The sequence below is a fragment of the Jaculus jaculus genome, chromosome 3 (genome assembly GCF_020740685.1).
Source record: "Jaculus jaculus isolate mJacJac1 chromosome 3, mJacJac1.mat.Y.cur, whole genome shotgun sequence".
NCBI lineage: Eukaryota > Metazoa > Chordata > Mammalia > Rodentia > Dipodidae > Jaculus > Jaculus jaculus.
This window is the reverse complement of record NC_059104.1, coordinates 164,399,169-164,423,978: the sequence shown is the minus strand read 5'-3', so window position 1 is coordinate 164,423,978 and position 24,810 is coordinate 164,399,169. Positions and strand designations below refer to the sequence as shown.

Here is a 24,810-nt window from a genome sequence, read left to right as displayed (position 1 = left end):
ATTATAATGTGCTAACAAAACCAACACATACAGTATATTACTACAGTTATTATTGCTAAACTATGACCATTCCAGAAGCTCCTCGCTGTGTCTGAAAATGCTAACCATTTTACAGACATCCCTCTCACCTTTTAGAATAATAACTTCAAGATAGAAATATATGCACTGAGAGATGAAGTGAATTCTTTCAAAGCCACACAAAGGGGGAGATACAATCACAGATGCCTACCTCAAGAGTGGCTTATGGGTAAAATGATATAATTCATGTGAATTGTGTGGCTCTGCGATGCAGCAAATGCTCAGTGCATGGGAGCGATTACTTAAAAACTGTATTTGATTGGCACATAAATAATATACCTATCCTTACATAGATTCAACAGTTACTGGTGGTTTGGGGTTTGCCTGAGTATTTTTTAAAAAAATATTTTACTTATTTATTTTATTATTTATTTTATTTATTGGAGATATAGATAGATAGATAGAGAGAGAGAGAGAGAGAGAGACAGAATGGGTGCACCAGGGCCTCCAGCCACCGCAAACGAACTCCAGACGCATGTGCCACCCTGTACATCTATCTTACGTGGGTACTGAGGAATTGAACATAGGTCCTTAGGCTTCTCTGGAAAGTGCCTTAACCACTAAGTCATCTCTCCAGCCCATAGCCTGATTCTTTTATTCCAATTTAGCACATCAAGCATGTGCCTTGACCTGCGTCACATGTGGTTAACTGAGTCACCTTTGTGGCCATGCCAACCACAGCTCTGTCTGTTCATCATCACCTCTGAAATCTGCTCAGTGACACTGTTCTGCTTGCGGACTTCTCTACAGAAAGACCTTGTGGCACTGTCCTGGCGGGTAAACTCTCTGGTGGGGTCCTTAGCATTCCAGATGCTTTGGTTTGGGGGTCTGAAACCTGTCTTCCTTCAGATTCTTCACCTGGCCAAGCTGGTCCCAGCACTTCTCATCATGGTCGCCAGAATCACTCAACACAGCCTGGATTATGTTCTCACTTAATTCTAAGGATTAAGCAGACCGTGGCATTCAAGCCACCGTGCTGAGTATGAGCACTTTCTTTTCCCCGTGATTCTACCCTGTCATGTCCACAGACCACTGGGCAAGTGCCTCAGTGTGCCAAGGGTTCAGGGACTGCATGCCTTGCTGCCCACCCCCACCATCCTTAATAGCATGCTCTCAATTGCAACTGATTATCCCCAATCAGTTGCCAACCACATCAGGTCCCTCTGCCATTGAGCCATCTGAAATTGACAAGCGCGGCTTACCATACAGCATGCAACAAGACAGGGGAGAGGCAGAAAATTCTCCACTGGTTGGCTTACCTATGTCTGAAATCTTTATTTCTGACAGAAGACGGGAGAGCAGGGAATAGAAGAAAGAACGAGGTGTTAGCAGCAGGGTTAGAAGCATTAGCAGCTGAAAACTTGACAGCAATGGTACCGTACAATACTGTAATAAATAAAGACTTAGCAGCCGTGACACTGATACATTTCATATTGGGTACTCCTTGTCAGTGAGTTCACTTGCAGGCAGCTACGTATCACAGAGGAAGCATGGCTCCTCTTGCTGTCTTGGGGGAGGGGGCCAGCCTGACATGTTCTGCAGCTTCAACAAGGGCTCAGACAGAGACCGGAACCGTTCATGTGATTTCCTGGACAGACACATACCTGGAGATACACACTCTCACTGCACCAGCCCTCTGGATGCCAGCTTCCCTATGGCGGTCTACAAAGTGTGGGAGCCTACCAACAGTCTGCTCAGAACAGGGCATGGAAATTAGAGCTGTACTGTAATTAGGGAGGGTGTGACCTGGAGAAACAGGCTCGGGGTAAAAGGCTGCATGAAAATGTACCAAAATGATAGGCCTTAGGCTTTCTTTCAAAATTTCATTCACTCCTTCCCATTTGTTATCTCGCATGATCCACCACAACAGTTGTAAGAGGGAGGCAGGAAAATGGGGTGTCTTATTTGGAGGAAGTGAGAGTGGGAGGCTCTGAGAGATTGTGTTTTGCCCAAAGGTGCACAGCTTTCTCTGCTAAGGCAAATTGACCCCTGATCTGTAACTTTCCACATACACAGCTGACACAAATAAGTCCCAGGGTTCTTTCTTCCTTAACAGATGTCTATGCCAGTCAGTTTCATAACAGACAGGAGGAAGGCTGGGAATATTCCACTGGTGGCCTGCTTTTTACTCAGCCTGATGTGTGAGTTCCTAGGCACCCACAACATGTGAGCTCTCTCGTTTGTCCCGTGTGTGGGGGCAGATATTCACACTTCTCTTGGGACTGGTGGTCGCTGTCAGGCAGACAGCTCGCCCTGCCCTCCTTTCACATGCGTGCTGTGGGATGACATTCTCCCAGCTGTGAATAACTTTATAAGACAGTAAGACCGAGTGGCTCTCACTGGCTCAGATGACAGTTCTCCGGTAAGGCAGAGCTGGGTAATAGCCTTCTTAATTTGGAACCACCATTCTAGAAGTTGGGACCTTAGACAAGCTCTTTAAATTCCCCAAGCCTCCTTTTCCTCATTCGTTAAAGGGCGATTACATTCAACACCTGACAGATGTGTTATACTTGGCAAACCTTAGGAACCTACTCTCCCACCCACTTTGGAGGAGGCGGGCCATCGTGCTCAAGGCCTGTCCTGCTCACACGGTCCTGACCTCGGAGGTAGGTGAGTCCTCTGCCCTAAACTAGCTGCATGGGAACTTGGTGGAATGTCTCCTGAAAGGAAGAGTGGGGTGGCCCTGTGTCTAAAGCTCAGCTTCTGTGTAAGGCCAGAGCCCACCCTACCACAGTGCTTCGGATCTAACAAGACCTGGCTCAGAAGGGCATTGAGAAATGTGCAAAGCCTTTTTCCAGAAGGCCAAGAGGGGGATGCTGACTCGGTAGGCTCTGTGCTCCTGGCTCAGCCTCAGCCTCAGCCTCAGACGTCTACTCATTCCAGCATTGGCCAGACAAAGGGAACTGCCCCTACCTCTAAAGAGTGTAAGGGACAGGCTCAAACATGGTGACATTTATCCACTGTGCTAGTCTTTGTTCTTATCAAGATACTCTTGTGACCAATTCTAATCAGCTTGGTGCAAAAAGAAAGCTCTGAGGAATTTCGTTCTTGGCTGCTGCTACCATCCATGTCACCTGGATACCAAGAGTATCTCCTTGCCCAACGGTGGCACTGTGGCATCACAGTGCCCTGGGAAGGCAGCGCCTGGTGGAGATGGGATAAGAAAAGTCCCAGAGGCTAGCAGGTGAGGCTGTGTCCAGTTCTACTTCTCCTGGTCCAGAGGATAAAGGCAGCTGGGCCCCACGATGGCAAGGGGACATTATCAAGTTCTCTGAGAACAGCACCGCCTTACATACCTCAGCTCCAGGATGTTGGTGACATTTCCGGAGGGGAAAATCCTGCGGATGTAGTTGAAATCTCCCACGTAGAGGCTCCCGTCAGAGCCACAGGTGAGGGCCACGGGGGCCAGGAGCTTGTTGCCATCAGCAAGACCGTTGCAGCTGGGGCAGGAGATGCTCCTCCGGCGCCCGTTGCCCATGGTGCTGCCGATGACCGGTGGCTGCTGAGACACAAACTGGTTCTCCCCATTTCCCTTGTGCAGGATGCCTGGGACAAGAAGAGAATACTAGAATCACCAAGAGAGCAGAGACCGGGTCCCTCTTCCCGTGGCCAACTGGAGTCACCTTGATTTTGCAAGGTGCCTGAGGCCTCTGCCAAACACTTCCAGACTTGTCACCTCATAGTGAAATCCCACAGGGACCTGAAGAAGTCACACTGTTTACTGATTTAATTCTCACCCTCAGACTATAAGACGGCACTGTTATTATCACTGTTGTGACAGAGGCCAAGGCTGCGCAGATAGATAAGCAGTGGCTGAGCCCGCATCCAGCTCTTGACCATATTTAGCTTTGCTGACCCACGTGAGCTGCACATCTCTCCCAGGCTCAGCCCGGCACAGCCCAGATTCTTAAGCTTGCTTTTTCCCTCTTTCCACTGGTATCATTTTAAGTGTGTGGAGATTGTCTTTTTCCTCCCTGAAGCCCCGGTGTCTAGCACAGAACTAGACACCGAGTAGATACCAATAAATGTTTGCAGAGATGTGGGAGCCAGGTATTTGCCTGGTTTGCTAATGAATAGGTTGATCCTAGATCTTACCTAACACACAGGTCTCTATGCTGTTTTACTGACTTGGGGCTTTAATTTCCCACCAACCAAATGTGGGGATTGATCTCAATAACTTTTGATCTCCCGGTCATATTTGCCTGTTTGTTTTTCATTCTGACCTTCCTTTCGCACCTGTGTCTTGTCACATCCTCCAATTTGGTCCCTTTCCCTTCCACACTTCCTTCTAGTCTGAGTGGTTTTGGGCTTTTATAAATCAAAAGAATCTTTTCCAGGCTGTCCCCTGTTAGCTTTGCCAAATCTGTGTCTTTTATTGAATGGATTTAAAAACAAAGAGATAGAGTCTCATGTAATTCAGGCTGGCCTTAAACTTCCTACGTAGTTGAGGATGACCTTGAACTTCTAATACTCCTGCCTTTACCTTCTGAGTGCTGTGATCATAGGCATGGAGCACCATGTCCGATTCATGTGGTTCTGGGGATCAAACTCAGGGCTTTGTGTGTGGTAGGCAATCCTCTACCAACTGAGTTACATCCCTTGCCTATGAATGGATTTAATTTTTTATGTAGTTTAATCAATCATTTTTTTCCCTTCCAAGTTTGTGAATTTTAATGTTTAGGGAGTCCTTTCCTAAGACTTAAAGGACATCTTATATGTTTAATATTAATTTTAAAGTGTTTTTACATTTAGACGTTTAAGAATATTTAAATTTATTTTGTACAGAGTGTGAAGCGGGGGCCAGTTTTCCAAGTATCAACTTCCGAAGCATGCGTCCACTGTCCACTGATACATGACACCGCCTCTAATATACACCAAGACCCTACTTATACAAATGATGTGTGGCAGACCCCTGCGAGAATCTGTCTCTGAGTTCAGAAAGTCTTTGAGGCCTCTCATTTCTGCATCCCCAGAGCCTATGACAGCAACCAGCTCAGAGCAGGTACCCAATTGGCATTTGTTGACTGACCCTGTATACAACTGATCACTTGGGAATCCATTCATTAAATATGCACTTTTTTGGTTTAGATGAAGCATAAGACAGGGGGACACAGTGCCACTCTAGCCTGGCTCAAGGAATTCTGTGATGCTGCTTACCACTCTGGATGTTGAGGGCATGGTGCTTGTCCAGGCTCCAGCCTCCAAGCTTGGAGGCGTCGATTTCGTAGCCCTGAAGCACTGCTGTCCTTTTTTCCCACAGGATCAGATCTGGGCACGACTCGTACTCATAACCCACGGAGACTGTAGGAACACAGGGGCATCGTACAGGTGAGCAAATTCTGAGACCCACAGGCAAGTTTCTCTTATAAGAAGGAAACAGGATCATTATTTGGTTATTTGTACTTGGGAGTCAGAACCATGTGAAATACCAACACAGGGATGCTGGGAATTAAAGCTCTACTTAAAAAAAAAGAATAGTTGCTAATTATTAGGAAAAATGAAATGCATCACATAATTTAAAAGGACCCAAATGAGTTGGTTCTATGGGAAGAGCCTGTAATGGTGGAAAATTCCCGACATACCAAGTCTTCACCGCAGTGTCATATACAACAGTGGACAATTATGACTGATTTAAAGGTTCAAGCAATTGAGAGGCTAGGAGAAGCCAAGCACATCTTAGCCAGGAATATTACACAGCCTCTGAAAATTATGAAGAAAATTATGACTATGAAGCCCAGTTGATGGTATAGACAGTACTTATGGGATAATTCTCAGTTGAAAAGACTGGTTATATTTCATGATCTGTTATTTTAAAAACTACATAGGAAAGAGAGCGAATCAAAATGCTAACAGGAAGTTATAGTTGCTTATAGGACTGCATGGGACTTCTTTTTCTGTGGGTATGTCTGTACATTTTTGTGTGAGAGGGTGTAAGTATATGTATGGCTGTGCATTTGGAGGCCAGAGGATGCCAACCTTGGGTGTTTGTCAGGAGTGCTGTCCACTTTTATCTTGTTTGACACAGGGTTTATACTTGGCCTGGTGCTAACCAATTACGCTAGACTGGCTTGGCAGAGAGCTCCAGGGATCCACCTGTCTCCACCTCCCTGGCACTAAGAGGATAGGCTTGTACCACCATGCCTGGCATTTTTATATGATTTCTGGGGATAATAACTCAGGTCCTCATGATTGCAAGGCAGACACTTTATCCACTGAGTCATCTTCCAGCCAACAACTTCTTTTTACTTATGCGTATTTCTTAATTTTTTATGAATGAGCATAGTATTACTTTACATGAAAAGCTACACTCATAATGAATACACTGGAGGGAAAAAAGCTTATTTGAATTTTCAAAGCTGGAAGCTGCTTTGAGGTTTCAAAGGCTGAAAGAGCCCAGTTTCTGTTTCACTAGTCCCGTCCCCTCTGGTGGTTGGTGGCATGAAAGCTGAGCCTGGCTTTATAAAAGTCCTGGATCTAGCCTTGAGGAAGGCATCGGCTAAAATAGGCATGGCATTTCTTCCAACTATTTCTCTGTGAGAATGCTATTTTTCCAACAGGCAATATCTAATCATATGCTCAAGATAGGAATTAACAATTGCGTATCTCCTGAAAATTGTTTTCGGATCTCCATAAAGGATGGCTGACTACTATAGTTGTCAAGAAGATGTCCCTGAGTCCTGTTTCCAGATTAGGCTAGGACACTTGGCTTCCTATTCAGGAAAGTGAGTCCCAGCCCTCAAATCTCATAACACGGACTCTTTTTAGTGGACATTAAATATGCTCTCATTTTGTCTGAAGAGCTTGTAAGACCTTGGTTATTTTGTTTAGATGACAGATGTGCTTGATCTTTGGAACTGTGAGTAGAGAGATAAGGCAAGGCACATTTGTGCTCAGTGTCACAGGGTGTGTGGGGGAGGTCACAGCTCTAATGAAGCCCTGCGATAAATCTAGCTCTCTTCTTGCCAGTCGTGCACCCTTGGGCCATTCTCTGGGCCTCAGCTTCTTCATGCAGAATTTTGACTCACAAAGGCAGTTGTAAGGATTCACTAGCACACTGCCCAGAGCAGGTGCTCAAGGGACAGCCTCTTGTTTCCTTCCTCCCTTCACCTGTCTTTCCCTCCAGGGTCTCCTGTGCCTGGGCTAACCTCACATTCACTACGTGGCTGGGGCTGGCCTTGCATTCCTGTCCTCCTGCTACCTCCACTCGAGTTCTGAGATTACAGGCGTGAGCTATTGCGCCCAGCTCCTTTCTTCCACTTTAAGCACAGCCTTACTTCTCTGCTTCCCTCTTCTGCCTTTGCCAGGGAAAGGGAATGGAACTGCAGATGGGAAAGGGTTTGCTGAGCTGTTACTCATAAACTGCCCTGTAGGGGTTAGGATTGCTTGAAAGCTTTCCTGGGATCTCGTTCTGATCTGGAATCTGGAAGAAGGACAGCCACCTTGGAGAGCCCAAGGCTCCGGTGAGGCAGGAAGGGGCTGTAGACAACTTCTGCTTCATCTTTAAAAACAATGGTGATAATAACAGAGACAACTTCGTATCATGAGCTCCGCTGGGCGTGTTGCTTGCATATCTGCAACCCCAGCTCTCTGAAGACTGAGGTAGAAGGATCATGAGTTTAAAGTCCAGCCTGAACTACATAGCAAGTTTGAGGTTAACCTGGTCTACATAAGAAGATGTTGCTTCAAAAAGAAAGAAAACCCAAACAAACATGAGACCAAAACTGAATTTCTGAATTTCGCTCTTCTACTTCAAAAATAGTTTTTCAGGCTTTCCATTTTAATGAGTCTATTATGGCAGGATGGTTATTGGGTAGAGTCCTCATATTTTAACCTTTGTGGTACCAGGATCTTTTAGCCAATCACATACTACCACAGTGCTTTTTGTTGACCGTTTTGTAACCAGTTTTCATGTTTGAGTTTTGTATGTCCATGTCTTCCAGAACATTCTTCTAGGTCAAAGATGGCCACTGTGAGGTCTTGAAGACCCAGTAAGCCCTACCTAGTTTTGATTTGAGTAGAGGAAGGGAGAAAGAAGCAGTCATGGGGGTGGACAAGGAGCCAGCTTTCCCATGCTACTCTGAGGAGGCGCCGGGCTTGGGTCTGGGATGCTCAAGGAAGGCTTACCGAAGGCTTCTGAGAGCCCAAACACCTTCTGGTTGTAGACATCTGTCTTGTCCCAGATGAAGTAATAGGACAGGTCTGGGGCTGCAGCAAACCACTTCCTGAAGAGGCGGCCCTCGACGGCCACCATGAGGTGCACCTTCATGAGGTTGAAGGGGATGGTGGGGTGCGTGAGGCTGATTCTTAGGACGGACTTGTAGCCCGGGGTGCGGCTGCTGAGGTAGCTCAGCCTAATCTTGCAGCCAGCGATGGTGATTTCCTCCTGTAGGGCCTAGAAGACAGAGAAACCCCAGCAAGGATGTCACTGAGGGGTCCAGGGGAAGGGCAATGGCCAAGACCTATGGATTATGGGTATTCAGGGGGCAGAGGAGGAAGCAGAAGGGAAGGGGTAAGGAGAAAGAACAGTAGGAAGAAGGGAAAAATCTGAAAAGGAGAAAGGAATAAGAGCCAGAAGACTTGGTTCCTGGGGGCAGCTCATATGTGGTTGTTACCCTTCACCAGCTACATCACCACTAGCAGTCCTGGGCTCCTCCTCCGTGTCACATGGATAATGTTTCATTGCAGACTTAGAGGGGCACATAAGAAGGGAATGTGAGATACTTAGCAGAATGTGTCTCTGACTCCGGACCTGTGTCATTCTAAAAAGAAAAAGCAGGGGACCCATGAATCTGCGTTTCCTCACTGGACCAGAACCAGTAAGATCACACAGGTGCCCATGACTGTCATCAGGTAGGGTGGCAGTACTGCTGATATCTGTGGTGCCAGGAGCAGGGGTACCTTGAAGAGAGACCTTTCTCTCAGACTGACATGGACAGCAGCCTGAGCATGATGGATGTTTCTGTCTCAAGGCAGTCTGAAAGTAACCTGTGTCCTCTCCAGAAAAGACAACAGAGACTACATGAGGCAGAGGGAAACTAAATCATCGGGCAGAGGTGAGAGCCTTGCCTGGAGGGGACCTGTGCCAATGTGCTGGCTCAGCTCAGAGAGGCTGGCCTGGCTCTGTGGAGGCTTTGGTGCAGACTGGGTCACCACTCTAGTAGTACCCAGATGAACAGAGCCAAGGGAAAGGCAGTGGACTCAGAACCTGGATGGGAAGATTCCATGAATGTCAGATGATCAGGTGTGAAGCAGAAACAGAGGACTGTTAGCAGCTTAAGGATCTCTGGGCTTCCTCCCAAGAAAGGGATGTTTGGGATGGGGATGTAGCTGTTGGTAGAAGGTTCTGGATTAGCTCTCTAGGACACGTAAAACCAGATGTGGTAGTGCACACCTGTAATACCATCACCAGGGTGGAAGAGGCAGGAGGATTGGGAGTTCAAGGTCATCTTTGGCCACATGGCAAGTTCAAGGCCAACCTGAGCTATCTTAGATCCTGTTTCAGAATGGGGGGTGGTTGGAAGACATTCAACCAATTGAGGGTAGCCTGTTCATTCAAGGGATGACGGTTATTTTAGCCTGTGTTCATTCTGTTTACTTTATAGAAGGGTGTGTGCTTTTCCTTCACCCTGTTCTTTCTCCCCTGAAGACAGGAAATTCTATAAATTGTGTTTAAGTCAAAGCAGTCTTCCCAGGTCACAGTTTACTAGTTCCGGCAAAGTAGACTACATAGCCTGGTGAGCCACAGGCAGGACTCCAGTATGGCCTGAAGTGCTCATAAATATTTCCCTTCTTTAATGTGCCTTCCACGATTTCCAGCTCCAGCACTCACAAAGACAACAGTTAGGACTGGGAAAACCCAAGAGTTTGGTTTTGTGTATTTTGTGAATCTGACAGTAAGCTGGGTTGCATCCCACCTGGACCTGTTGGCACCTAGCTCAGGGCACACGGAAGAGGACATGACCTTGAACCTCATTTGTTCCAAGGTCCTTGCTCCTGGGGAAAAAAAAATGTCTAGCTGGAGCTAGGCCAGGGTTGAGTAACAAATTAGTTCTCTCCCGTAAGTTCTGTCTCCACTGACAAGCATTTCATCGGAAAGGTCAGCCTGGCCGTTGAGACAGGAGACAGGCGCTGAATCTCTGAGAAGGAGTGAGCTTTCAACCCCGCGTGCAATGAGAATTCAGAAATGGTCGTGTTTCCTTCCTGCGGGCTGGCATCAGAAGCCGCTCAACAGGGCACACCCGGAGAGATGTGTTTGCTCAGCCGGGCGTGAAATATACACACATAAGTGTATAAACTCTCTGCTCCACCAGCGCGGGGGCAAGCTATTAACATGCACGTGCTGGAAGACTCATTAGGCACACAGGGCATCTCCGGGCTTCAATGCTAACCACGTCTCACCTTCCTCCAGCCTTCCCTTCCGCTAACAGACATGGGGCTTGGCATTGTTGGGCAAAGAATCTATCCTGATTTCTATCAGATTAAAATGCATCTTTCCCAATTACTCCTCTTTATTGATAATTTAATGATAATAATTAATGGTAATTGGGTAAAACACATGTGTAGATTTGAGCCAAAGTAATCTTTAGTTGGCATGAAGTCAGTCAGTGTGTGTTAAATAATCTTAATAATAATAATAGCTAAAATTTATTGAGTACTTACTAGGTGTTACACATTGTGCTCAATACCTCACATGCATTTTTCTTATTTCATCTTTGTTATAATGTTCACAGTTTGGGATTCTGTGGCTTCTCTTGGCAGGACTAAGTTATAAAGGCTTAAAAAATTTTTTTTTTTGTTTTTTTTGTGAGGTAGGGTCTTGTTCTAGCCCAGACTGACCTGGAATTCACTCTGTGTTCTTAGAGTGGCTTTGAACTCATTCATGGTGATCCTCCTCTCTGTCTCCTGAGCCTTAGATTAAAGGTATGCAACACCATGCACAGTTACTTTAAATTTTTTTTTTACTTTAAAAAAATTATTTATTTGACAGAGAAAGAGGGAGTGAGGGAGAAAGAGAGAGAGAGAGAGAGAGAGGGAGGGAATAGGTATGCCATGGCCTTCAGTCACTGCAGATGAACTCCAAATGCGTGCGCTCCCTTATGCATCTGGCTAACGTGGGTCCTGGGGAATTGAGCCTGGGTCCTTTGGCTTTGCAGGCAATGCCTTAACCGCTAAGCCATCCCTCCAGCCCCACTTCTTTTTTTTTTATGAAGTTGAAACTTTGTACGAATCCATCATGTGTGGGTACCATCATTTCCCTCCTTTCTGCCCCCACTCCGCTGAGGACTGTCCTTAGTGCGATAAGACTTTTAACAGACTTACTCAGAGCACTGGCGACCTGGTGACCGAAGAAGAAGAGGAAAGAAAGTGGAGTGAGCTGGATGGCACGGTGGAGCGAGACACAGAATTTATGGCAAGTGCTGCATGCCAGGCAGGTGGCAGCTTGCATACATTTCCAGCATGGAAGACAGCTGGCCCTCATGTCCCTGTGCATGCCCACTGCGGTGTGTGGTAGCTGGAGTCTGTAAGATGGGCACGCGGGATTTGATCTGGGCACTCCAGGGGTACTTTATCCTCCCATGGACTCTGGGGCCATCCTGTCCCCTACCTCCACGTGAAATGAAAGCATGGCTGCCGTCATGAGGAAGTCTGGGTACCTGGATTTCTGGCACAATGGGGCCTTTCTCAGCACAGGGGCTGGCAAAGGACGTCAGCGGGGATGGAGACACCACCGGGTTGGGCCGGGCGAAGTTGCTCAGGTCACAGCTAGGGATCTCATTCTCCTCGTGCCGCATGACGATGGTTTCCATGACGAAGAAGCGATCCCAGGGCAGCCAGAGGGTGTGCTCCTGCGTGATGAAGGGAGCCCGCTCGAACCTCAGGATGATGGAGATGCCGCCGTTTGTGACAAGGTCAAAGCTGGGGGCGGGGAGAGAGACGAGAATGGAAGCAGCAAGAAGGTGAGGAGAACAAGACGTAGAGACAGCTCGGGATGGGTCCGTGTGCCCAGTGAAAGTTACTCCTGGAGGCCTCTCTGTAGCCACAGTGACAGTCACACTCCAGAAATTATTTCTTGTTGTAAAATGACTGGCCCATAGTTTTAGAAAATACCCAGAGAATGACTTCTCTTCTGTTGCAGAACTAAATAGTATCCGTACTTTGACAGAATGTTTTTAACCACCAAACAGAATCTTGGCCAGACTCAGAAGCTCTGTTTACCAGGGGCCGAGTATGGGAAGGAAGGGGGTGACAGACATGAAAAGACACATCTCTCAAAGCTGTGAGCAGGCTGGAACAGCTGGCCTTATGAGGAGCTGAGTGCAATGGGCTGGAGCCAGGCCTGCTCTGCTGGTGGGGAAACCTTGTTATGAGTATAAATAAGAGCCTGACCTCAGAGGGAAGGCCTGGTTCCCAAGTGAAGCCTAAACAGCTCCAGGCTGGTCTAAGCACTGTTCCTTGTGAAGCTTAGTTTCCTCAACTGTAAGATGAGGCTGCTGATCACACTCTCTTGGCAGAGTTATTAATTAGCCAGATGAGTGATGGATGGGGGAAGCACCAAGTCCCACCCGTCCCCTGGGTGGGCGTCACACTCTGTAGCAGCCCGTGTTTTGATTCACTGAGCCTGAACTGCTTCTCTTGTTTGCAATCATCGTAGTTTTTATTCATGACTTCTATTTTCCATATTTGAGATGATCTCTTTGGCTAACTTCAGTGTTATTGTTTTCTGTGTATGGGCTCTTGTTAATACTTGAAGTCTGATATTTCAGTGTGTGTGTGTGTGTGTGTGTGTGTGTGTGTGTGTATACAAGTGTGTGTGTACAGGTACATGTGTACAGGTGTGTGTGTGGGGGGGGGAGCTAGTGACAGAAACACGACACCTGTCTGGAAAGTGAAGATTATACAGGGGTGTCAGACAGAGTCTGGGCCTTTAGTACACTACATGTATTTCTATCTAGCCTCATGGTTTCTTCCGGGGGTAAGAGCAAGCGAGTCATGCCCTTAAGGAGCAGTAGAGCTTGCATTGAGGGCAGGGGCAGGAAGTCAAAACCTGGAGGTGCCAAAGCGTGAACCATTCCCAGGGTCAGCACAGTTAGGACAGGCAGACTCCGGGGCGTTTGATGGACCTAACCTAACCAAGCCCAGTGGGGCAGAGGAACGGGCACTTTGCTCTCTGATGTAAGTGACTGGCAAGTTTCATGGCAAAAAGAGCACTTCCCCGAAACTCGTTTTGGTAACTTTCTCAGAAGGTGGTGACATGGTACAACTACCTATTGCCTAAGGCGCCATTTCCATACAGCAGGTAACCGCACGTTAGAAAGCAGTGCAGGCAGACATGGTGAAAGGGCTTCCTTTGTGCCATGGGCTTTGTGGTGGTTTGATTCAGGTGTCCCCCGTAAACTTAGGTGTTCTGAATGCTAGGTTCCAGGCTGATGGATATTTGGGAATTAATGCCTCCTGGAGGGAGTGTATTGTTGGGGGCGGGCTTATGGTCTTTATAGCCAGTTTCCCCATGCCAGTGTTTGGCACACCCTCCTGTTGCTGTGTTCCACCTTACGTTGGCCAAGGGGTGATGTCCACCCTCTGCTCATGCCATCATTTTCCCCTGCCATCGTGAAGCTTCCCCTCAAGCCTGTGAGCCAAAATAAACAAACCTCTTTTTCCCAGAAGCTACTCTTTGTTAGGTGATTTCTACCAGCAATGCGAACCGGACTGCAACAGTAAAGTGGTACCGAGGAGTGGGATTGCTGCTAGACACCCGACTGTGTGGCTTTGCCTTTTGGAGCTGATTTTCAAGAGGAATGTGGGAGGATTTGAAACCTTGGCCTAAGAGATGCCTTGCAGTGCTGTAAGTACAGCTTAATGGACTATTCTGGTCTGAGCTCCAAGACCTGAAGCCAGTAAGAACTATGGACTGTGAGGTTTGGCTTATGAGGGTGACAAAGAGCTGTGCTTGGACTGGGCTAGCAGTTTGTGTGAGAAGCTTGCTCTTGTGCCCGTGTCCTGAGAAGTTGTGCAGGGTTGCTTTGCGTAGAAATGCACTGGTGTGTGCAGAGGGATATGGCACAGAAAGGAAAATCTTTGGGTGAACTGCTGCCCGTTCAGCTGCAACTGAGAGATTACAACCTTTGAGACTGGGCTAGCTGACCTGCGCTAGGGCAACAAGAAGAATGTCAACTGTTTTGAAGGTGTCTGAGTGCTCAAGGAGTGTCCTGTTCTTCAAAGTCTGCTTTAATCCCCCCTGGATTAACAAATTGGCACCCTACCTGGTATTGTGGAGTATAAGAAATGCTGGAAAGAGGGTCATTGAGTTTGCAACACGGTCTTGTGTTTTGGAAATGGCCATGGGCAATGTGAAGCAGGTTTGCTGGTTGCCTGCATAGAGACCCCATGGGGCCATGAGGATGAACCGTGGCTTGCAGTGGAGACCCAGTGGAGATGCCGGGACCATGAGATGGCTGCCGAGGAGCTGCCGGCCCCGGTGAAGTTTCCCAGGACTGTGAGTAGCCTAGCTGGAGGGGCAGAATTGGAATGCCAGAGACTTGTTGCTGGTTAGAATTATCGGACTTGAAGATTTGTCACTGGCTAGAGTTGCTGGACTTGAAGCTACAGAGTTTGATGTTTGCCCTGGTTGTTTTAAATCTTGTATTGGTTGAATGTTTCTTTGCTATGCCCAATGCCATCTTTTGCAGTGTGAATATTTATTCTGTGCCATTATGGGTTTTTTGAGGTTATATTTTGGTATTATGGCTCAGTTAAAAGATCTTGAACTATGGGGATGTATGAACATCATTGAGATTGATAAAAACTATGGGGACTTTTAAAGTCAGACTGAATGCATTGTATTTTACATCATGTATGGATATCAGTTTATGGGGGCCAGGGGCGGAATGTGGTGGTTTGATTCAGGTGTCCCCCATAAACTTAGGTGTTCTGAATGCTAGGTTCCCAGCTGATGGATATTTGGGAATTAATGCCTCCTGGAGGGAGTGTATTGTTGGGGGCGGGCTTATGGTCTTTATAGCCAATTTCCCCATGGCAGTGTTTGGCACACCCTCCTGTTGCTGTGTTCCACCTTATGTTGGCCAAGGGGTGATGTCCACCCTCTGCTCATGCCATCATTTTCCCCTGCCATCGTGAAGCTTCCCCTCAAGCCTGTGAGCCAAAATAAACCTCTTTTTCCCAGAAGCTGCTCTTTGTTGGGTGATTTCTACCAGCAATGCGAACCGGACTGCAACAGGCTTCCAGGGTGAGAACTGTGCAGGGCAGGGAGAAGTGGCATGGCCTGGCCGGTTTAACCCCTAGGGATAGACACCCACCTCTTTTAGCTGGGCCCCTCCCACTGCCACGGAGGAAGGGAGACACCCCATGCCAGGCTTGCCAACCCCATCTAAGAGGCGCACATGTCTACAAACAGATGAGCCTCTGCTTCATTATCACCTCGGCCGGGACATGTTCACATCTGATATTGGATTAAAGAGGTGCTAAAATCAATCAGGCTAGAGCATAATTTCCAGCACAGAGTGAAAAAAAAAATCAACCTTATGGGCCCACACTCAGCCAGATGGACTGTCACCACCTGATTTTATTAAAAATAGAGGACTTGTCACCAGCGACAGGCTAAATATTCTACTTTCCTCCTTCTCTTTGCCTATTCTCCAAAAGATTCTCATTGTTAGTCCCGTCATCATTGCCTCATGATTTAGCCATTCTCTCTCTATCTATCTGCCTCTTTCTCTCTTTCTCTCTCTCTTGCTCTGAAATAAGACAAAAATAAAAAACAAATTTAAAAATGGTGACAACTGTTATTGTCACTCTCACTGGAAGAGAGCTAGGAGACACTGAAAAAGACACTTGAAAAAAAGACAGTAGTCAACATGACAGTGTTTCTTATGAGAAGTCATGGGCGGGATAATATGGATACGATGTTGTTACTCTGGAGAGTCCAGATGAGAACAAAATGCTTAATATTTAGCCAAAGGCACAGAGGCTAAAGTTGGGCATAGATGGTGCCATGGTGAGATGAAGAGATGGGCCTCAGAATTCAGGCCATCTGGGTCCAAGCCCTGTCCTCAGTCCACATTGTCAGTCCAGCAGCAGCTCTGTGCCAAGCCCATGGCAATGGGGACTTCGCTCTTCCTGGCTCATAAGAGGTCTCTTACCTGCCATCTTGCCTGCTGATCGTATACCCAAAGAGAGGATTATTGATGAAACTGATGTTCACACCAACCAGCGGGGTCCCATCTGATGTCATCACTTGACCACGGATGACACACGCGTGCCTGGAGGAACAGAAGAGAGGACAGCATAATATATCTTGATTGGTCAGAGCCCTGGCCAGCAGGAAACTTCTAGAAGCTGGCACTTGGTATACGTTGTACCAAGGGCCCATGGTGATCACTCTGGATAAACAATATTCTTTTGAAAATACCTCAATTTAAGGCATCAGTGTGACTTGAGATAAATGCTCTTGGGAAGAGTTTTTAAATATCTTACTCTGTGGTTGTTTTCTAAGGATACTGTATTTCATAAGGTGATAAAGCTGATCCCAGAGGGTGATACGCACATGAATATGGTGTCAGGTGTCATGGGTTCAAATCCCTTACTCTGCTACTTTCTTGCTGCCTGAACTTGTCCAGGAATGTGACTGTTCTTTGAATCGCTGTTTGTATGTTTTCATTCTGGTACACAGTGAGCTTCAAGAATGGTGACAACTGGGGCTAGGGAGATGGCTCTGTGGTTAAGCACTTGCCTGTGAAGCCTAAGGATCTTGGTTCGAGGCTTGATTCCCCAGAACCCACGTAAGCCAGATACACAAAGGGGCGCACACATCTGGAGTTGGTTTGCAGTGACTGGAGGCCCTGGCATGCCCATTCTCTCTCTATCTATCTGCCTCTTTCTCTCTTTCTCTCTCTCTTGCTCTGAAATAAAACAAAAATAAAAAACAAATTTAAAAATGGTGACAACTGTTATTGTCACTCTCACTGGAAGAGAGCTAGGAGACACTGAGCAGGACAGGGGAGCTGTCTTTCATTTGGCATTAGAGACAGGAAAAGGGCCCTTATAGGGTAGCTTCTAGAGCCTGTCTCCTTTCCCAACCTCCTTCCCACTTTTTCTCTGTATTACAGACATCAACCCAACTGTACTTTTGTTACAATGCTGCTTGGTGCCTCTGTGTCTCTGTGCAATGTTCTTGAATCTACCTAAAATATCATCTCTAACTCCCCATCCCTAAAGACCCACTTCAACTTCCAGCTCTTCTCCAAAGTCTCTCTTGATGCCTCTCATAAGAATTAGCCCCTTACTCCCTAAAAACCTAACTCAGATATTTTGACACCTTACCACAGCGTGCACCCTTTTCCTCTGCACTATGCTCTGAGCTACCGAGGGCACGGCGAGGTGTCTTTGCTTCTTTTCCTCTCTAGTCCCTGGGATATGTCTAGCAATTCCTCTGACATGGTTTAAAAAAATAAAAAAAAAAACAGGGCTGGAGTGATGGCTTAGCGGTTAAGCGCTTGCCTGTGAAGCCTAAGGACCCCAGTTCGAGGCTCGATTCCCCAGGACCCACGTTAGCCAGATGCACAAGGGGGCACACGTGTCTGGAGTTCGTTTGCAGTGGCTGGAGGCCCTGGCGCACCCATTCTCTCTCTCTGTGTCTGTTTGCCTCTTTCTGTCTGTTGCTCTCAAATAAATAAATAAACAATAAAAAAACCTTAAAAAAAAAAAACAGCGGGGGACTGACACTTCAAGATCACCCACAATGTTGGTTTGTCACATACTTCAGAGGTCAAATCCTTTTTGGATGGCATTTTATAAGGACCCCAACATGGAAAACAAGTTGAAAGATCTGCCCTTGATGCAGTGTGAGCAGGCCGTCCTTCCCATGCGTGCAGTGAGTCTGCACAGGAGTCGTCTGGAAGGCTGGCAGAACCCTCTCAGTCCATAAATCAAACAATGAGGGGTTCTATTATTTTTCCCAAGCCATGCAGGAGGGCAGTGGCAGACGGAGGCTTGACTTTGGACTTTAGATCTCTGGACCTGATACTAGACCCATTGGTCTGTTTTCCACAGGCAAGGGGTGTGTGACTGTCCTATGGGATCAGGGTGCTGGGGACGTAGCCACTGAGGAAAAGACAAATCTCGGGCATAAATGCAGGTGCCATTGTTCACGTCATTCTCATCACTCAGTAGGCTCAAAGGGCTTTTAAAAATTTTTTTATGGGCTGGAGAGATGGCTTAGTGGTTAAGTGCTTGCCTGTGAAGCCTGAGGACCCCAGTTCGAGGCTCGGTTCCCCAGGTCCCACATTAGCCAGATGCACAAGGGGGCGCACGCGTCTGGAGTTCGTTTGCAGAGGCTGGAAGCCCTGGCGCGCCCATTCTCTCTCTCTCCCTCTATCTGTCTTTCTCTCTGTGTCTGTCGCTCTCAAATAAATAAAAATTTTTAAAAAAAAATTTATATTTTGGCCTAGAAGGAGCTGCTGATGAGGCCCATGGGGGAAAAAAATCCTCAAGCTTTTCTTCCCCAGCATCCCATGTAGCACTTTCCAGCGTCATGACAGGCTGTTGCATTCGTGATTTTATAGTGGTTGCTGTGACCTTCACAATACTGAGTCCATCAACATTTCAACGTGGGTGAGGGAGGAGGGCAAAATAAGTGACACCAAAATAGAAGAAGGACTAGAAGAAGGGCTTCAGTGGCAAGGGGTGGAGGAGGAAGGACAAAAGAAAATATTAGGAGGGGATTATGGTCAAATTACATTATACTCATGTATGAAAATTCTCAATAAAAAGTTGTTTTTTTTTTTTTAAATTCTCCAATTGCATCCTGGCTTTATTAGGTACCACATCTCTACCTTCTCCAAGCGATAAACTTTTCTCTGTCTGATGAGAAAAGCAATTAACACCAGGCTTGTAAGCAGCTGGTCTCACTAGTGTCCGCTTGTCCTTTCTGAAGGCAAGAACAACTACCCACAATGCACCACAAGCCCCATCCCCTCCCCACCCACCTCACCTCACATCTCTCCGCGCAATCTGGTTAATGCTAATTCAGTCAGTGGTTTTCTTCCGAGGCCCTTGGCCTAAATGCAATTACATGGCAAACAAGTTAAGCAGGCAAGGCTCAGCGAAGACTTTCAGCCCTGCTCTGAAGGTCTCCCAATATATTTATGTGAAATTATCTTCTCGCTAATGGGAAAGATTCATTCCATCAATTGTATTCAGCTGGTACTGATAGAGGTTTTCTTTAATGGAGGGCAATTGAATTTTGCATTGTTGGAACTTTGTCCTTCCAGAGAATTACTAACAGATCTCATTGCCTGATCCTGGCTACTGTCCAGCTTCCTGACATGCAGACTTTTGGATTCTTCCTGGATAGTAACCAGCTCCCTGGGGGTGGTTTTCTTTTGGGAGCTGTCCTGGCTGCTCCCCGCTTATGCGCATACATGCTACCTCCCCCTGATTTATGTCTCTTTGCAGGTTTCCTGGTCACTGGGAACATTAAATCAGTATCATTTGGTTATCATGTAGCCTCCAATTCAGCAAGCCATCGCAGATCTAACGGTAGCCAGGCTCCTGTAGGTTGCTTTTGGATTCCAGAGAAGATGAAGTTGACTCCCCTGTCTGTCTGCTCTCCTGTAGGCCACAGGGGGCTCATGGCAAAACAGGTATTTGGCTCAGGAAAAAAGTGCAAGACGAAATACTTTCATCTTCATTCTGTTTGACCCTGGTTTTCAGGTGTCAAGGCCCAGTTTAGCATTAGGGAACAAAGGGGACAGGGCAGTACCCTCCCCATGAGCCTCATGCCTCATGCTTTTGTCTGTGGAGGCTTGAAAAAGATGTGGGTTCTAAGTTTCCCAATGCTTGCTTCCTTTAGGCACTTATTCAATAGATATTATCTGTGGGGTAATGGTAAATGTTTAAGAACAGATGAGAGGAGAGGGAAAGGAGATGGTGAGGGAAGGGAAGGAGAGGGAGGGAAGCAGCCATGGTTTGGAGCACTTGCTCGTTTATGTGGTATAAAGACTCTCATCCTGCGATTTCAGCTGCCCCCAAGATGCCACTGAGTGTGGAGTTGGGAAGAAATGCAGAGAAGGGCACTATTATATAATATTCACACCACAGGGTTATAACAGAACCAAAGAAGTTCAAAAGCACAGATAATTTATAAGATACAAGAAAATACTTAGGAAATGTCTTGAGGTTTTAAATATCTTTATTTATTTGCAGGCAGAGAGAGAAAGAGGGGGAGAGAAAGGAAGAGAGAGAGAGAGTATGGGCGTGCCAGGGCCTATAGCCCCTGCAAACAAACTCTAGATGCATGTGACACTTTTTGTATCAGGCTTACATCGTACTGGGGAATTGAACCCAGATTGTTAGTCCCTGCAGGCAAGCACCTCGTATACTTGAGCCATCTCTCCAGCTCAAGTTTTGAGTTTTTATGATGTTTTATATAATAAGTATAATTCGATTTTATATAATTGTCAATCATGGAAGTGTTTAGCAACCAGCTGACCAAATTTGTAAACACTGAAAAATCCATTCTTGAGAGTCCATATGAGCTGTCTTCTGCACTCCACAGGGACGCTGACCCCAGACGGAAGGTCAGGCACATGCTCAGTATTCTGGGTGAGGCTAAGGCGACTGCAGCTTTGACTGTGCCAGCCCATGATGGCAGCCCACCTTGGTGAGCAACCACTGGCCAGGGGAGCAAACCAGCACCGTGACTTTAGCTTCCTGGTGAGCTCACGTCTCAGTTCTGTGTATGACGTGTGTGCTTTATTTCCTCTTGGTTATCATCTTGGCATCATGGCATTTAGGAGTGTCATTTTTTACTCGTCCTTAGAGTTCCTTCCACTTCATCACCTCACTAACACCGTCACCAACTCTTCCTGACACAATTAATCACCCTCTTCTCTGGGCCTCTCTATATCTTACAAGTATTTTTCCGTGACTGTGATCGTCACGTGATTGTGTCATTCATATTTACAAAGCTGTCTCACAAACTTGGGGCTGGGACTTACATCTCATAGCATGGGGAACATGGGATGCGGCTCCCTGTTTGTTGAGAAACTGACCCAGAACCTGAAACTCAGAGAAAAAGACTAGCTCAAGATCACCTAGAGATGGATTTAACTGGATAAACTTCCACATCCTTACTTTCATTACCTACAGACAGACAGACAGACAGACAGACAGACAGACAGACACACCACTTATGAGGCCTGCCTTGTGCTAGGCCCCAGAGTGACAGAGATGCATGAATCCTAGTCCCCGTTGCTAGCTAGAGTAAACAAAAGCCAATTTGAAATGCCCTAGTGTGGCTGTCTCTGCCATCAGAGAGTCAACACAAGGACTGAGCATATGTCAGGCAGCTGAGATACAAAACAAGCAATTAGGCGGGTGAACCCTGCCGGGAGGGAGCGCTCATGCCAGGCTGGTACCAGGAGTGCTGCACACGCTGGCATTGCTCCAATTATATGCTCAGAGCCCATCCAAGGTGCCCTTGCTGAAAGCAATGGGATCTGCTTGACTGCTTCCTGAGGACAGAGGTAAGGTTTTGGGGATCAAGAGCAGAATTGGTTGGAGACAGATGGATTCCTACCCATCCCTCCACCAAACAGAATCAAGCAGATAAAAAAAAAGCCACCTCCTCCGTCACTCAGGGAGAAGAGGTGGCAAGAGCTCTGGGCAGGAAGTCGTAGGTCCTAATTCTGATGCTGGTAACTAATTGACTTTGGAGAGTCACCTGACCTCTGGACCCGCATCCTTCCGTCTGTCAAATGTGCTGAAGTTTTTGCCAACCCGGCCGACTATCATCTGGTGTGCGTTCGGTCAGTGAAGTGCTGGTCTTGTGAACATGGGCTCTGATTTTGATACCCAGAATCCATGTAACAAAAAAAAATAGCTGGCCATGGTGGAACATGCTTATAATCCCAGTGCCAAGAAGGCAGAGACAGGCCGATTATTGGTGTTTGGTGGCCAACCTGACTAACCTAACTGATATGTTGCAGGCCAGTCTCAAAAACAAACAAACAAACAAACAAAAAAAAACATCGGCTGTGCCTAAGGAACAATACCTGATGTTGCTTTCTGGCCCCCACATGCTCATGTACCATGCACACACATGTACCTACATGTGTGTGTGTGAACACATATACACACACACAACAGTTTTATTGTTTAGTTAAGTTTTCATCTAGTGCTATGCAATTCAGCTACTACAAGATGCCTCCGAACCCTAAGAGACCCCACATCACATGCTCATGCTAGTTTGCGAGCTAACTGACCTCCTCACGCTTCCGAATCAGCGAGGGATTTCACCAAGCAGTGCCCAGCATTCCTGCTCCTCTGGGCTACTTCTGCACAAACCCTGAATGTTGTCACACGAGAGACAATGTTGTTCCTGTGAGTGCCCTGAAGATGGAACCGACCACATTCCCTCGCGATCCGTCCTAGCACTGGGCATGGTTAATACTCATTTCTTCGTGGCAAAGGAAAGCTTCCTCCAGAGAAGTGCTTGCACTGAATTGGAATGCAGTGCATACTATGCACTCTGAATAAATCATTCACCGGATGAACAGAGATGAGGTGCTTCCCTTACTCCAGGTGGGGGTGATGTCAGAGACCATTGAGCCACTTGACTCTGACAAGGATATGGCCAGAGACCCTGGGTTGGAAGGACTGAGCCTTGCTACGTGACTAGCCCAGACTCCTCTAGCTTGAAAACAATGCTAGAAATTAGGCTTATTGTCTGACATATGTCGGACAAACTGGTAAAGAGAAGGAAAATGAAGGGAGGAACTGTATGGCCTTTTTCCCCATTTTCCTTGTAAGTTATTCAAAGAAAAAAGCTGGTATTCAGGATACTGGAACAATCATCAGGGATCTAGGTGGCAAATCATAACGGTAACCCTCCTCTGCCTTATGATGTTTGCTGCTCCGTGCTATTACTGGCTAAGCAAATCATGCTGTTGCATTAGGTGCTTGAGATGGATTTATATACCTGACTTGTGCAAACCCTTAAGCCATCTTCTGTGAGCTTCAGCTGACTTCATGGGATCTTTTTAACACCTGTAACCAACATTTATCCCAAATCCTGTGAGAGACATGCCTACAAGTCACACAGCCGTTACACGGTAGCTCTGAGCTCCAGGCCCAGGCCAGTCAGCTCTGAGGCCGGTGTTCCATAGCCCCACCTAGCTGTGAGCTGTACTGGGCTCTACGCATGAGGGGATACAAGGGCCAGCTCAGGATGCAGCAGGTAGCAGTATCATGCTGTTCTGCTTTCTAAACTGGAGATGCTGAGCTGGGGTCATGGGAAGCTCAGCAGAGAACAGAAAGCTGTGACATAGGCTCCAGCACCAGCAGACATGCTTCCAACGCTGGCGCTGCCGTTTACAAGCCTTTGAACTTGGACTGGGGCTTCAGCTTCTCAGTGCCTCGGTTTTCATAGCTCTAAAGCAAGAGTGCAAAATCTAGTCTGTATGTCCTGTGGCCTGGGGAAGGTTTGAAGACATGACTCCTTATAAAACTTAGAAAGCAGGCTGGAGAGTCGGCTCAGTGGTTAAGGTATTTGCCTGTAATGCCTAACAACCCAGGTCATTTGCCTAGTACCCACGTAAAGCCAGATGCACAAAGCGGTGCGTGCATCTGGTGTTCGTTTGCAGTGGCTGGAGGCCCTGGTGTGCCCATTTGCCATCCCCTTGCAAATAAATAAATAACATATAAAACAAAATATTAGAAAGCATTCCAAAAGAGTAGATCATTGGTGGGTGTTAGGTGTTAATGCAATATGCACACTGCAACCAGCCATTGGGCTTCTGAGAATTTTATCACATTGAGTCTTCAAAGAAACCCAGTGGGAATCAGGTATACCAATTTTTAAAATTATTTATTGAGAGCAACAGACAGAGGGAAAGAGGCAGATAGAGAGAGAGACAGAATGGGCACACCAGGGCACAGGCAAGCACTTAACCGCTAAGCCATCTCTCCAGCCCGTTTTTTTTTTTTTTTTAAATATTAAGGAATAACATTTTTGCAAAGGAGAAAAATGAGCCTCCTTTGGCCAAGGTCACTTGCACAAGAACTTGATCCCCTCTCTCTAAACGCAATGTCGTTTCTGTATCCCATAGCATCTTCTGCTAATGCTTCCCATGCTGGACAACAAGGAACAATCTTAAGCTACAAAGCGAACAGAGATGGTAATTCGTTTGGAAATCAATAAAGGGATGATCAAGTGGCCGAGGAGGAGTTGTTAGCTGCTCATCAGGATGATGTGAGAAGTCTCTGCCTGCATCCTCAATTGAATCCACCTCCTTGTTTTATCATTATAAACATTCATTTCAATGTGGGGAGGGATTTAAAAAAAAAGCAACATGAATAATATATTTTTGCTGACATTTTGGAGGAAGCAGGATCTTTACCTTCTCCATCTTCCATCAGGTAATTTATCATTGTCTTTCTTTCCTTTTTTATTTTTTTTTAAACTGATGGGGAAGCCTGACAGCTCAGCTTGTTTTGAAAGTGCAGGAGTGTAATTCAATAATAAATTTGCTCCGAGGCCAGCTGTCAGGAAGTCAGTGTTTATTTGAAGTCCATTAGGTGATCTACACTGCTCTGCCTCTCAGAGGTTCTGAAGAGCTGTCTGTGGCCTGGGGCAGAGACAGGATCAGGGGTCTGGAACGGGAAGCAAATGCCCTTCCATGGTTGCTGGGCCACCAACACTTGAGTGTGCTTTTA

The 24,810-nt window shown here is 46.8% G+C and overlaps 1 protein-coding gene across 1 annotated transcript in view; it reads right to left on the bottom strand.

Annotated features, from left to right (window-relative positions):
• Window positions 1–24,810, bottom strand: part of Tenm4 (teneurin transmembrane protein 4) — a 1,065,388-nt gene that overhangs the window by 57,047 nt on the left and 983,531 nt on the right. Inside the window, 6 exon segments of the mRNA XM_045144966.1 lie at window positions 1,338–1,358; window positions 3,375–3,624; window positions 5,236–5,379; window positions 8,203–8,470; window positions 11,733–11,994; window positions 16,236–16,355. Of these exon segments, the coding sequence (XP_045000901.1) occupies window positions 1,338–1,358; window positions 3,375–3,624; window positions 5,236–5,379; window positions 8,203–8,470; window positions 11,733–11,994; window positions 16,236–16,355 (1,065 nt within the window).